This window comes from Conger conger, chromosome 7 (assembly GCF_963514075.1).
Source record: "Conger conger chromosome 7, fConCon1.1, whole genome shotgun sequence".
In the NCBI taxonomy this organism is placed as follows: Eukaryota; Metazoa; Chordata; class Actinopteri; order Anguilliformes; family Congridae; genus Conger; species Conger conger.
This window is the reverse complement of record NC_083766.1, coordinates 21,269,688-21,284,071: the sequence shown is the minus strand read 5'-3', so window position 1 is coordinate 21,284,071 and position 14,384 is coordinate 21,269,688. Positions and strand designations below refer to the sequence as shown.

At 44.9% G+C, this 14,384-nt stretch overlaps 1 protein-coding gene across 1 annotated transcript in view; it reads right to left on the bottom strand.

The window, feature by feature from the left end:
• The window catches only part of LOC133132692 (protein phosphatase 3 catalytic subunit alpha-like), a 47,505-nt gene that overhangs the window by 24,644 nt on the left and 8,477 nt on the right, over nucleotides 1-14,384 (bottom strand). Inside the window, exon 2 of the mRNA XM_061248328.1 lies at nucleotides 99-299. Within this exon, the coding sequence (XP_061104312.1) occupies nucleotides 99-299 (201 nt within the window). The remainder of the gene's footprint in view (nucleotides 1-98; nucleotides 300-14,384) is intronic.

Here is a 14,384-nt window from a genome sequence, read left to right as displayed (position 1 = left end):
GTAGTGTTGGGTAAGGCTTTGAGAGGGTGGGTGTTCAGTAGTGTTGGGTAATGGTTTGAGAGGGTGGGTGTTCAGTAGCGTTGGCTGAGGGGTCTTGCCTGTGACGGGCGCCTCGATGTCCAGCATGGTGTTCTCCTTGCGCAGGATGGAGGCTCCCTCGGTGACGATGCGCAGGGCGACGGCCTCCTCCACGCGGCCCTCCTTGGTGAGGTGGGCCTTCAGCAGGTCCACGCGCGGCTTCCCCTCGCAGTCGAACACCTCCTTCATGGAGAGCCGGTGGCTCAGGGGGAACGGCACGGCTGGGGGAGGCAGGAAAGGGAAACGGCTCAGAGAGGGGTGACCCAACTCAGGAGGTACGAGCCGTAAGAGCGGTCATCTGGCAGTCCAATCCCACCCCACCCTGGGTGTGTTGAAGTGTCCCTGCGCAAAACACCCAACCCCCGATTGCTCCTGATGAGCTGGTTGATACCTTGCATGGCAGCGAAGCATCAACTGTACAGCGCATTGGATAAAGACGCTATATAAATGCAGACATTTACCATTAGAGGAGTGACATTTGCTCAGGAGTTAAACACATAAACGCTTAAACACATCCCCCACCCTGGGTGTGTTTACACGCCCCTGAGCAAGACCGAACTCCCAATTACTCCTGACGAACTGATTGGTGCCTTGCATGGCAGGCAGTCGTCATTGGATGAGTGTGTGAGCATTGGATAAATTCAATATATAATTAATTTGTAAATTATTTGCTAGGGAAATTTGGGCCCAATTTTTACTCATTTCTACCGAAAGACAACATTACAGTACTTTCAGGGTATGTTTGGGAAATGTTATCCTTTATTTCTGAGAGCGTGCCTGTGCCACAACTGAATCACTTCACAGCACGCTCGCTTGCCCTCGTGGACAATTCATATACTGCACTGTACTCCGGAGACAGATGAAAAGTTTTTTTTTAATTCATTTTTTTTTTACATAATACAAGTGCCTTGGATCACAGAATAATCACAGCCTCATCTCACAGAGTTCACAGACTCAGCTCTTTGCACTTTCAGCGCTCTCTTTCCCCTGCGGTCAGACCCCTGTTGAAAAAAGCAACGCAGGAGTTAACCGCTCACTATTCTCATAGCAGTAACATCCTGGAAAGTAGCACCGCCCCATAGAGAAAACGCAATGGCAGCATCATCAAAGTCTTCAAGTCATCATACAGTACATATCCAGTGCAGTCCGTAAGTGAACTCCAGCATGGTTGTAATAATAAAAACTTAAATTAAAGGTGACGGTCTGCACTTCAACCTCATTTATTCATTGTTTCATTTCAAATCCAGTGTGCTGGAGTGGAGTACAGATCCAAAAGAAGATAAATTGTACTACTGTCCAAAAATACTTACAGACTGCACTGTAAAAACAAAAAGAAAACAACAGTCATTGGGAGGGAGGGGGCATAAGGAAGGCTCCCATTTCATATACCAACCGGGTTAATTAAGTAAGTAATATTTCATCAGTTAAAATTATAACGATATTTGCGGGCCCAAAGACGAGAGTGGGAGTGCTGGGTTTGATGCTCACTGGTTTAAACAGTATCCAACACCGACTGAATTCAGCCTGGACTCGAACACCCCAAGGGTCACTGCCTCAACAACATTCCCCGAAAAGCTATTTCACACAATGACAACTCCATGAGTAAAAACATTAATTCCACTAGTGAGTCATTTTCCTTTAATGGATTTTTACCAATGCCCCCTTGATCTGTTGACAGATTTTAACCTAAGTCTTTCATGAGCTGCAAAAAAAGGCTGAATTAACAAGGTTTTAGTCTTATAATGAAACATAAAAGCTTTTTTTTTCCCTCTCTCAAGTAGAACATTTTTTTAAGTTTATTTTTTCTTGACAAGTGAAATTAAAATTGCCTACTAGCAAATCTTGAAATGAGTCAAACTGTCTCAAGTCATTGCCAATCTTTTCATCTTAGTTTGCAAAAAAGGAACACAAACTCAATTTTAAGTTTTAAGTTGATACATGAGACTAAAACAATTTAAGTTTTTATATAAAAATATTTGTTAAGATTGACTTGTTTCTTTGGCATGCTACTGTTTTGGGGTACCATTTACATGACTGATATCAGTTGAGTTGCACTTGTTTGTATTTCCAGAGATGATATTTCATTCTTACACTGCCCAGAACACAATACTCTGACCCACGTGGTCTCATGAAAACAGTGCACATCATCACTGTAAGCTCCTTTGATTTAAACACAATATGCTTTGTCATACAACCATGGATACAAGCATCCATTGATATTCTGCATATTCCAGTAGAAGCAGTTTTACAGTTGTGTTTTGCAGATCTAGTCACACTGTGCATGTACAGCATTACAGACCTAATCATAAAAGGTTCAAAAAATAATTATCCAATCTCAACATGTATTTGGGTCTCATATTTTGGCTTAGCATTTCACTTGTCAAGCAAAAAGCGCAAACCTTAAAACAAGCTAATAATTCTTTTCTATTTGAAAGAAAAATAATATTCTAAGGTGACGGGACTAAAACACTTGCTAAGACGGGTTTTTCTTTGCTGTGAGCAAAGCGAGCACAGCTAGCCTGAACAAGGAAACAGAGCCGCTGAATACTGCACAGGGACCAATGAGATGGAGGCAAGCTCACAGCCCAGAGCCAATCACGATCAACAAGCCAGCATCAGCAAGCGCTAAATAATAGATGTGTAACTTCAGGGAGAAACGCAGCAAAATCTCCTGTTCCTGCTGCGCTAATGAGCCTGGCACGTGATGATTACCACGCGAAAGACACTCACTTCATCAGGAGCTTGTGTGTGTGTGTATGTGTGTGAGTGTGTTTGTGTGTGTTTCTGAGTGTGTGTTTCTGTGTGTGTGTGTGTGGGAGTGTATGCACACATGTGTGTGTGTGTGTGTGTGTTTGTGAGTGTGTGTATGTTTGTGTGTTTGGGACAGTATGCGCGCGTGTGTGGATGCATCTGGGTGCGTGTGTGAGTGTATCTGTGCATGTATGTGCATGTCTTGTGAGTTTGTGTGTGCGTGTGCGTGTGCGTATGTGTGCATATGTACAGTTTGTGTATGTCTTGTGTGTGTGTGTCTGTATCTCAGTCTCCATTATCAGACCATATGTCTGCAGTATGACATAAGCGGGTCTGTGAATGGCGCTCGTTAAACAAGTTAAACGACTGTTAAACGGGTTAAAGGAGCCGGTCCCTCACAGAGGCTCGAGTGGGGCTGCAGTCTGCTCCCGGAGCGGAGAGCACGAATCTGCTCCTCACCCTGGAAGCAGAAGCAGGTCAGAGCAGAAGAGTGTAATTAATAGAACTGACACCATTTTCAGGGGCTGTGTGTGACAACGTGTGACTCAGTGAACAATGCACACACACGAGCGCGAGAGCTCCAGAAACCAGGAGCATGGCACAGCGTGCCCCCTTGCCCCCGGACCCCCTGAACGCTGCCCTGTCTCCACAGCCGGAGCGCCAGGATGTGCCCTGAACTCCCACTCACGGCCGATGTCTGTTTCTGGCTTCAGTGGTACACACAGTACCTGATGCCATTCTGGCACTCTCCAGTTTAGCTTCAGCAAGCCTTCCCTGCCTACTGTGTGTGTGTGTGTGTGTGTGTGTACACTCAGAAATAAAGTGACAGTGGAGGTACATTTTTGTTCTTCAGGGATGATGTACCCTGAAAGTACAGTCATGTACTCTTTGGGTACAAATGAGTACTTTGTCCAAGCAAAAAAATGATATAAATTAATCATATATTGCTGGCTAGGGGGTGCAATCGTATGTCAATGCAGGCCCCAGCCAGCAATATATAATTTTTATTTTTTTTTGCTTAGAAAATGTACTCATTTGTACGCATTGATAACACAAACACGTTGCTTTTTTGTGTTATCCACTAAAGCATTTTCCTGACGTGTGCACAACAAGGCCTCTGGTGCTGTTAGCGTGCTCTCTCATATGTGACATGTTCCCGTGTTGTGTTCACGCTCACGCAGTGCACGTGCACACGCCTGGCACTGCCTGCGGCGTGTTCCTGCCGTGTTCGCCCTGGCGTGTGTGTGTAGCAGCGTGTTCATTAGCCCAGCTCATGGAAGGTTAGTGGTTCACGCATGAAGCGCGTGTGTGTAGCAGCGTGTTCGTTAGCATGGCTCATAGAAGCTTAGTGGTTCATGTGTGTAGCGTGTGTGGATAGTGTGTGTAACAGCGTGTTCATTAGTGTGGCTCATCGAGGGTTATTGGTTCACGCGTGTAGCGTGTGTGTAGCAGCGTGTTCGTTGGCGTGGCTCATCGAGGGTTACTGGTTCATGCGTGTAGCGTGAGTCTAGAAGCGTGTTCGTTAGTATGGCTCATGGAAGGTTTGTGGTTCACACGTGTAGCGTGTGTAGCAGCATGTTCGTTAGTGTGGCTCATGGAAGGTTTCTGGTTCACACGTGTAGTGTGTGTAGCAGCATGTTCGTTAGCGTGGCTCATGGAAGGTTTCTGGTTCACACGTGTAGTGTGTGTAGCAGCATGTTCGTTAGTGTGGCTCATGGAAGGTTTCTGGTTCACACGTGTAGTGTGTGTAGCAGCATGTTCATTAGCGTGGCGGATGGAAGGTTTCTGGTTCACACGTGTAGCGTGTGTGTAGCAGCGTGTGTGTAGCAGCGTGTGTGTAGCAGCATGTTCATTAGCGTGGCTCATGGAAGGTTTCTGGTTCACGCGTGTAGCGTGTGGCGTGTTCCCAGTGCTCCCTGGCCGTGCGTCAGCGCTGCGGGCGCTGTGGCGTGTTCTCCGCCGCGTGTTGAGCTCTGTGGGGGCCGAGTCCCAGCGCTAACCGCGCACACGCGGGGGAGAGGAGGCGGCACCGTGGCAACGGAGAAGCCGTAGGCGCCAGTTAGCGCTCAGCAGCCTGATATAGACGGCTTCAGCGCACTTCTGCCCACTTCAGACCGCTCGGGGTCGACCCGGGTCTCCGGCTGTACCCGCCCAACTCCAGCCGCCCGCCGCCCGTGGGCTGAGCTGCCGAAAGACCGTGGGTAGCGCCGTCCGTTCGACGAGTTCAGGGGACACGGCCCACCCTGTTCCCCCCTGTTATTCGCATTATATTCAGAATCCCACCTTCTCACACTGCCACTGCCCACCAGTCCTTCAGGAAGCGTATGAATTATTTTGCAAATGCTCTTTTTTCATCTCCCAAATCAATAAAAGGGCATCCGTGTCCGCTCCTACAGAAAGAAGCCTTGAATCTACTTAACCAGGAATATCAATGCTCCACCTACACAGCTCAGAGAGAGAGAGAGAGAGTGGGGGATGAGAGACAGAGACAGAGAGAGAATGAGGGTGAGAGAGAAATTGAGAGAGAGGAATGAGGGTTGGATAGAGAGACAGTGAGAGAGATAAGAAAGAAGGAGGGAGGGAGGGGTGAGGCTAGGAGACGTACTCTGCTTCTCACTTCCACAGTGCGCCAGGGCTGAGTGGAGTTATGGCGGATGTTGCCGGGCAACAGCAGCCAGCAGTGGGAATAAGCCAGCAGTGATGCACCTCACATAAACACACACACACACACACACACACACACACACACAGAGGAAACAACACTACCCTGTGCAAGGTGCACACTGGTATTCCTTCCTGACTGTACAGTCACACAGTGTACTTTTGCATAATGCTCGCCCCTGTCGAGCCTGGTCACATCTACTGTAATCAAACACCCACCACAATGTTACACAGCTGCACTTCCCCCATTCGTACACACTAACTACACACACACACACCAAATATACCAGATACAGTCACATCTACTGTAATCAAACACCACACACTAACTACATACACACACCAGATACGGTTACATCTACTGTAATCAAACACCCACCACAACGTTACACAGCTGCACTTCTCCCATTCGTACACACTAACTACACACACACACACACCAAATATACCAGATACAGTAACATCTACTGTAATCAAACACCACACACTAACTACATACACACACCAGATACGGTCACATCTACTGTAATCAAACACCCACAACAGCTACACTTCCCCCATTCCTACACACTAACTGCATACACACACACCAGATAGTCACATCTACTGTAATCAAACACCACACACTAACTGCACACACACACACCAGATACAGTCACACCTACTGTAAGCAAACACCCACCACAATTTTACACAGCCTCACTTACCCCCGTTCCTACACACACACACACACACACACACACACACCAGATACACCAGATACAGTCACATCTACTGTAATCAAACACCCACCACAACATTACACAGCCTCACTTACCCCCATTCCTACACACTAACTACACAAATACACCAGGAACAGAGGCTGTTGCCTTGGCAACAACAAATAATTGGGATCCAAATAAACAATAAACAATAAGCAATAAACAATAAACAATAAACCCAGTGTGTGTGTATACAGTGAGCCTCATAATGTTTGAACACAAACAACATCTTAGTATATAGAAATGTCACAAATATTATTTGTCTAACAATCTATTTCAACTTTTGCTGCTTTTCATTATTAAGCAGAGCCTGAGTCTAGCAAGCTAGCAAGCCACTGTATAAACTTTGTTTTGTGAGTTTTTATCAGTTTGATAAAAATGATAAATTGAGCAATATAAATTCCTCCAATTTCCAGCTTAAGTAATGCATCAAATGTAGTGTCTCTACGGGGCATGCATGTTGCACCATCAAAGTGGAATATCACTCTGGCTGCAATCTTAACATCGGGGCCAATACATACAAGTTTGCTTTAAACTATTATCAGTCAATACCTTCACCACCCCAATATTGCATCACATTATATTACATTACATTACAGGCATTTGGAAGATTCTCTTATGCAGAGCGACATACAACATGACCAGGGACAAGTGCGCTGAAAGACCCTAGAGGGAAGTACAGTTACAATTAGATATAATTAGATATTTAGTGGGGCCTTTCACAAGGGTCAACTCTCATGGACCTGTAGCCTCTCAAGAAAATGGCACAGTCCTTAACCACAACCGTGCTACCCTGATTGGGACTGAGCTAATATGCATTCAGTTAGAGTTAGTGTGTGACCAAATTATCTCAGCTTTTTAGCTTCCATATAAAAAATGAATTTCTTCACACTGGAATAGATGTAAACAGGACCTAACCACAAACACATTTTCCGATACCTGACTATCAATCCCTTCCCTATACTAGCATAATCTTGCTTGGCTGCATGTAATTTTTATGACGTGATGTAAGTGCATGTCCGAATGTGTTATTTGTAAATGTTTTTCTAATATCATGTAAGGTATCCTCGGCTACGTTGAGACTGCAGACATTAACACTTAATATCAATTTTGTTTTTGCTCAGGTCCTATTTTTTTTCATGTTCCTTTTTGAAAATTAGCTGATGCCGAATTGTCCTGTAGCATGGAAGAGGTTCTAAAAATCTCAATTGGCGAACCTCAGATTGGGCCAAAACTGTACCAATCCTGTCTTCATTCGAGGGCACAACCCGCCCAACTGGTATACTAAAGGCTGTACTAAATTCACGTGTGAGCTGAAATGAGTCATATGCAGGTCATGTGACTACGCATTTACAATTTATTCTCACATGCAGAGAAGAGCACAAACTGCAGCTGAAAAGGTGAGAAGACTCCGTGTGGTTTCATGCAGTTCACACTGTTATAAAAAAATGTCATAAACGACAGAAAAAAGGAATTGGGCCACTTGTTATTATTAATAATTGCACAGAGTATAGGTGTCATTAAAGTGTGAATGGCACACACACATTCTCTCTGCTTTGAGTGTACACACACACAAACACGCGCACTCTCTGCTTCGAGTGTACACACACACACACACACACACACACACACACACAAACCGTAGCCATCTCTTTGTCGGCTGAATTCTGACTGCCTGTGGTAATTAGGCCTAATTCAATTTCTCCTGTTAGAATGAGAGCTCTCACAATGTTGGAAGCATGCCAGGCAAACGCCCGAGTGAGCAAACATCACTGCACAAACTCACATCTTCACCAGCTCGACAGCTGCATAGCACTGCCTACTGTACACCATTCACACTACGAAACACAGCACAGCGCCATGTCTGCACACCCAGTCCACTCAGCTGATGACCTACAAAATGACAACTTACCAGTCATATTTAACAATAACAACAACTGGAAAAACCGTCACACCCCCACACACACAAGTTCAGACAGCTCAAATGTCTACATTTTACTTCACCGGTTTTCATCAATGAGCTATCGGCATCAGTCTGTTAAATTAGACATTGATACAAAAGCCCATTTTCGTTTGCCAATTCACTGCATAAAGCCTCAAACAGAAGGTTTAAGACAAAAAAAATAATAGCTACAAAAACTAAACCAAGCATCCTTGTCTATCACACTTGGGCCAGATAAGTAGCATTTTCAAATATATTTTCCTCAATATGAAATTAGAATGTACTGCAAAACAGCGACATTGAAATACGTTTCAAAATACTTTCAAATATTCCTTTATAAAGTAGTCAATATGAAAACATATTGCTTTAAAACTAGCTTTAATGTAGCATTGGCAATTTGGCAGGTGCATGAAGACCATTAAATGAAAAGTATTAGATACATATTTCAAATATGTTTCATATACATATTTGAAAACATCTTTTACAAGATTTTCAAATGCATTTAAAACATATCTGGTTCAGCAAGGAAGTACTGAAACACAATTTCAGATACATAAAAGAACACTCATGCAACTCAACCCATATGTGTTAACATTAATTACATCAACAACAAAACACATTTATGCCATTTTGCCAATTCAGCCAGTCTGGAATCCAGCCCCACTCAAACGGATTGATGTTGAGAGAGGTGTGTTAGGTGTGCTAGCTGAAAGCCCTGGAGGTCTGTACATGCTAATAATGCTGCTCCCGGTGGAGGAGGGTTAGGTGTGGGAGGGGAGTTTGTCTGCGGTGGCAGGTATCGCCCCAGGGCCTGGGGGATTCTGGGAGCTGAGCACAACGCTCCCGTGTGGGAGGAGCTGACAGATGAGAGAGGAGGAGCCTTAGAGGGGGTGCCTGTGTTCACACAACAACAACTACAAACAATTATTCTGTGCGTGTGTGTGTGTGTGTGTGTGTGTGTGCACATGTGTGTATCTGTATGTGTGCATGCGTATGTACAGTATCTGCGTGTGTGTGTATGTGCATTAACTCTACCCCTTCTATTAATCTATCCCTCCATCTCCCATCCTCTCTCGCTCCCTCTCTCCGCCCCCCTCTCCCTCTCATTACACCTCTTTCTCCACCCCCCCTCTCTCCACCACCTCCCTCCATCTCTCTCTCCCTCTCTCTGTCCCCCCTCTCTCTCTCTTTCCCTCTCTCTGCCCCCTCTTTCCCTCTCCTCTCTCCCTCTCTGCCCGCGCCTCTCTCTCTCTCTCCCTCTCTCTACCCCCCCGCTCTCTCTCTCCACCCCCTCCCTTCATCTCTCTCTCACCCTCTCTCTGCCCCCCCCTCTCCCTCTCCTCTCCCTCTCTCTCACCTCCCTCTCTCTCTCTCTCTCTCTCTCTCTCTCTCTCTCTCGGTGGGACCTTAGGGAGTTGTGTTATGTAAGCAGGTTCTGTGCAGTGAAACAGTGCTTTTAATTATTCAGCCGTGCGGCTAAATAAAGCCAGCGAGTGCATATTAAACATGCGGATACACAGCACACAACTTACCCTCCCTGCCTCTCGAAGGGCTGACACACGCCACGTCTACCCAGTGTCAATGCTCTGAGCGACAGGGCAAGATAACACATATGCACACAATGCATTATTGTTTTTGGTTGGGGGGGTGGGGGGGATTGCGTAATGATTTTGCCTTGATCCTAGTGTTAATGCACTCTCAGATATAAACAAAAAGTGCCTAAAAAGGTACAAATCCTTGTTGCTTTTTTTTGTTGGAAAACATACGCATTAGTGCCCATAGAGAACATTATTGTACTTTCAGGGTACATTTGGGAAATTTTATCCTCGGTGAACAAAAATAGACCTCAACTTTCACAGCCCAAAGCACAGATACAGTAAGAGTGCGTACAGGCACATCTCAAATACAGTGACAGCACCTACATTCATCCAAAACCCTGACATAGAAACAGCAAGTACAGCAAAAACCCTTCATACATTAACAGCATCTAGTACCCAAGCCACTGATAACAGTGACACTATCTTCAGCCCAAACACCTGACACAATAACATCAGCAACAGCAGGGATCATCAAACCACGGTCCTTAAGGGCGGGAAACTGCTGCTTTTCCACCCTCCCTTTACCTGGGAGTCAGGTGTGAAGACAGTCTGGCCAAGCAGTAGCACTAACTCTTCAGTTAATTAGCCCATAATTAATTAGCCTAAACCCCCCCTCATTTGGTAGCAGTCCTTACAGAATGAAAGGCTGAAGAACCAGTAATCTGTGATGCTTATTTTATCCTCCTATTATGTTAATGTTTATGACCGCTTTCATACAAAAATCATATAGTATCAAGATGAAAAAAGTTGGACTGGTTTTTAAGAGATGTCAAACACTGAATGGGGTACCCCACACATAATAGGAGGGTTAAACAGGTCCCCGATACTGACTGTATGGAGTAGAGACCAGGGCCCTCCTCATGGGCTATTGACCACAGGCCGTTCTGCGTTGTCACGGTTACGGAGCTGAGAAGGTCGTACAGCTTCATAGACAGGTGAGGCACCACCGCTGACCGCTTAAGCAAAGGCACTTAACCTGAGCTGCTTCAGTAGGTATCCAGCCATATGAATGGACGTGTAATCTAACTCAAGCCCCTCCAGAGGCAAGTACAGCTGTGCGTGTGTGTGTGTGTGTGTGTGTGTGTGTGTGTGTGCGTCAGCCCCTCCAGAAGCCAGTCCAGCTGTGAGTGTGTCTGTGTGTGCGTGTGTGTGTGCATCAGCCCCTCCAGAGGTCAGTCCGGCTGTGTGGATGTGTGGTGTATAACACTGGCCCTCTGCAGTGCATTGTGGGTGAATCCTGAACGCTCTATCTGACCAGTGAAGTGTGGTGTCATCATTAACTTCAGCACATCTCGGGGCTCTCCAGGACCAGGGCACTTTGTCGGGCAATAGGGGAGCATTGGGAGCCTACACTAATGAACACGCAATCTCTGCGCTGCTTGTCACAACTGAAGAAGAAGATTAACCACACTGCATAAACCAAACAATAATCAGCCTCAACAAGTATAGCAAAAAAAATCAATAGAAGTAAGATTTTAAGTATGAATACAAAAAAATACTTTTTTGATTTTTTCAAATATTGGCAATGGGGTGAGATAGTTTGACTCATTTCAAAATTTGCCAGTGGGGAAAGCTGGACAAATTTCACTTGTCACGCAAATGATAACTTAAAACAAGCTAATATTTTCTACTTCAAAGAAAGAAATAAGATTAATCCCAAGACTATAACGCTTGCTAAAACCGAACTTTATTTGGAGTGTAAAATCATAACCATACTCGGAAATAAAGTGACAGGGGAGGTACAGTTTTGTTCTTCGGGGATCATTTTTGTTCCTCCACTGTCACTCCCAAATGTACCCTGAAAGTGCAGTAATGTTCTCTTTGGGTACAAATGAGTATGTTTTCCAAGCAAAAAAGGTCTGAATTAATTATATATTACTGCCGAGGGGTACAACTTCATGTAGCTAAAGGATACCTCCCCAGTGACAATCATTTGTACCTTTCTAGACACGTTTAATGCCAATATTTCTGAGAGTGAGACCATCATTCAGCTCCAAACGAAGAGAACACGCAAGGGGGTCTGGAAGTCTCGCTCTGCCCTATAAAAAGCCCTTTCCCCTGATTGCCTTGCTGGGCTAGGTGCCTGCGTTTTGTTCTGTGAGCTCCACTGGGTCCCTGTCAGAATGTGCTAACACACATAATGTCCTAGAATCACACTTCACAAAGTAGGCCGCTCTCAGCCTCCTGTGGTCTGGAATGAACTCCCCCACTCCCAGCCCACCCCTGGAGGAACTGATATGGGATCGGAATCAATGCTGCCGCAATTAATCTACCCCTCCCCTAATTACTCACTATTTAATTTCCCTTACATTAACTTATTTCTCACACACTGACCTTTAAACAGCTGTATTTATCTGAGACAGAAAATAGCTTCTCTTTCTTGGGTGACACAGCAGTGCCCTTCAACATATCACAGAAAAAACTTGTGTCTGTCTTGACAAGTGTTTAGTCTTTTCTATCAAGTAAGAAAATATTAGCTTGTTTTATGAAGTTACTTTTTGCTTGACATTTTCTTACCCAAATGGTCTCATCTCAATGACAATCTTTTTAAGCAAAGAGCTCATCAAAATAATATTTTAAAGTCTGAATACAGTCCTAAAATACTTAAGACTGACTTATGGTTTGGTTTTCGCAGTGTTGGTTGAGAGGCGTTGCTCCCTTACCCCAATATATTAGACTGCCACCATCCTGTCTGGACTGTGTGCGCTCCTAACCCCAAAACATCTATCCCTAGACCTGATCCACATCTGGGAATATTGACCACAGAGTTGTGCTGGGTCAGATTTATGTCTAGAGCTGATTGCTCAAAATACCCCTAAGAGGCCCACTATAACAGCTAATGGTGAATTTCAAATTAATTGATATTTTTCATAAAATATTAAAATAATAAAGCTTATCCCCATATGCAAGGTTTTTATGGCTCTGCCTCAATAAATATTGATGAGAAAGAATAAAACTGCTTAATTCATTTCTTAATCTATAACCATTTAAATACTAACGATTAACCATTTAAATAGTATCCTCGTTGTTAAGTGCTGAAATCACTGGACGTTTGTCTGAATGCAGAGGAAAATGTACAGCAATCTCCTGGTCCTGGAGAGCTGCAGGGTGTGCTGTTTTTTGTCGTTACTCAGCACTTAATTGATCAATTAAAGCAGTTAATTACACAGTTAACTCACCTCACCTGGTTCCGTGGGTCTGAATCGGTTGCTGTTATTAAGGCAACACCCAGCAGCTCCCCAGGACCAGGAGTGAAGATCACTGGTGTAGAGTATTAAGTATAGCAGTCAGTCTGGAGCACTGACCCCCTGTCCTCCCCCCTCATGGTATTGCACCAGTCACCAGTACGCTGATCTGTGCTGTTAATCCAACAGTATGGCTCAGATAATGACTCCCACGGCAAACAGCAACTGTTAATAAACCCAAGTGACCCTCCCCCTCACGACCATCACAGTGACCTCCGGATCCAGCGCGATTGGACGTGTAATTCCTCGGTTCAGCTCGCCATGGCAATGCCTACCCACCCCCCATCCCCCCACCCCATCAACTTCACCCTCCTGGGTTTCCCCGGTAACCTTGCGGCCTCCGGCACCAGGAACGTCATATCCGAGGGATTACCGTACGCGTATGCGTGCGCATGCATATGCGCGTTTGGGTAAGAGTGCGCACCCGTAAAAGCGAGGGAAGCGGGGAGAGGAGGATGAGCGGAGAGGAGGGGATGAGGAGAGGGATGTGGGGCAGGGAGGAGTGTGTGGGGGTGCGGAGGATGAGTCCTCATATGGTCTCTAAGTCCGCACACAGAAGCATGGCCCCTGGTGAGCAGAGAAGCCTTGTTCTACATCGCTTCTCTGCCTGTCCCCATTTCCGCTTTTTCTCTGCTGCTCCTAATTAGTAACACAGCAGATTGTCTGCATCCGATCCAAAATAGTTTCCCCTTAAGATTATTTCTCAATTATTTCATCACATGCCCTTAAAAGCTTTTTTTTCTCCCCCCAACTAACCTTTAGAGGGTTTTTATTTTTATTTTTTTATTCTCTGAAAGGCAAATATTTGGTATAGTGTCAGAAATAAAGAACAAAACAACAGTGTTTTGTTTGAACCTTTTTATAATTCCTTGAACTCATTTCCAGTACAGAAATATGTGTCAATTATTTGGTTAAGAATGCTACATAAAGTAAAATAGGTGGACTGATTAAATAATTGATTGATTGACTGATTGATTGATTGACTGACTGAAGAGACGGAGTGAGCTGAGTGGTGCAGTACGGCTGTAAGGCATGTCCCCACATGTGTTGTGCATGCGTGTGCTACTCCATGGTCTAAGAGCCATTTGAAGCCCCACAAATGAATGCACATGTTTCTGACCAAAGACCATCTGTGCCCGATAAACAGAACCTAACGTGTCCATGACTGCTCATCCTGATTAAAAAATCCCATAATCCACCCTGTTTCATGTGCAGCTGACCATTGGCTGTCTCGCTCTACATACTGCACAGAATTGGTAAATAAAGAAAGGTCAGAAAGGACCTTTTGTAGAATAAAGTATATTTAGCATAAATCTGGGGCAGCCTGTAGCCTAGTGGCTAAGGTACA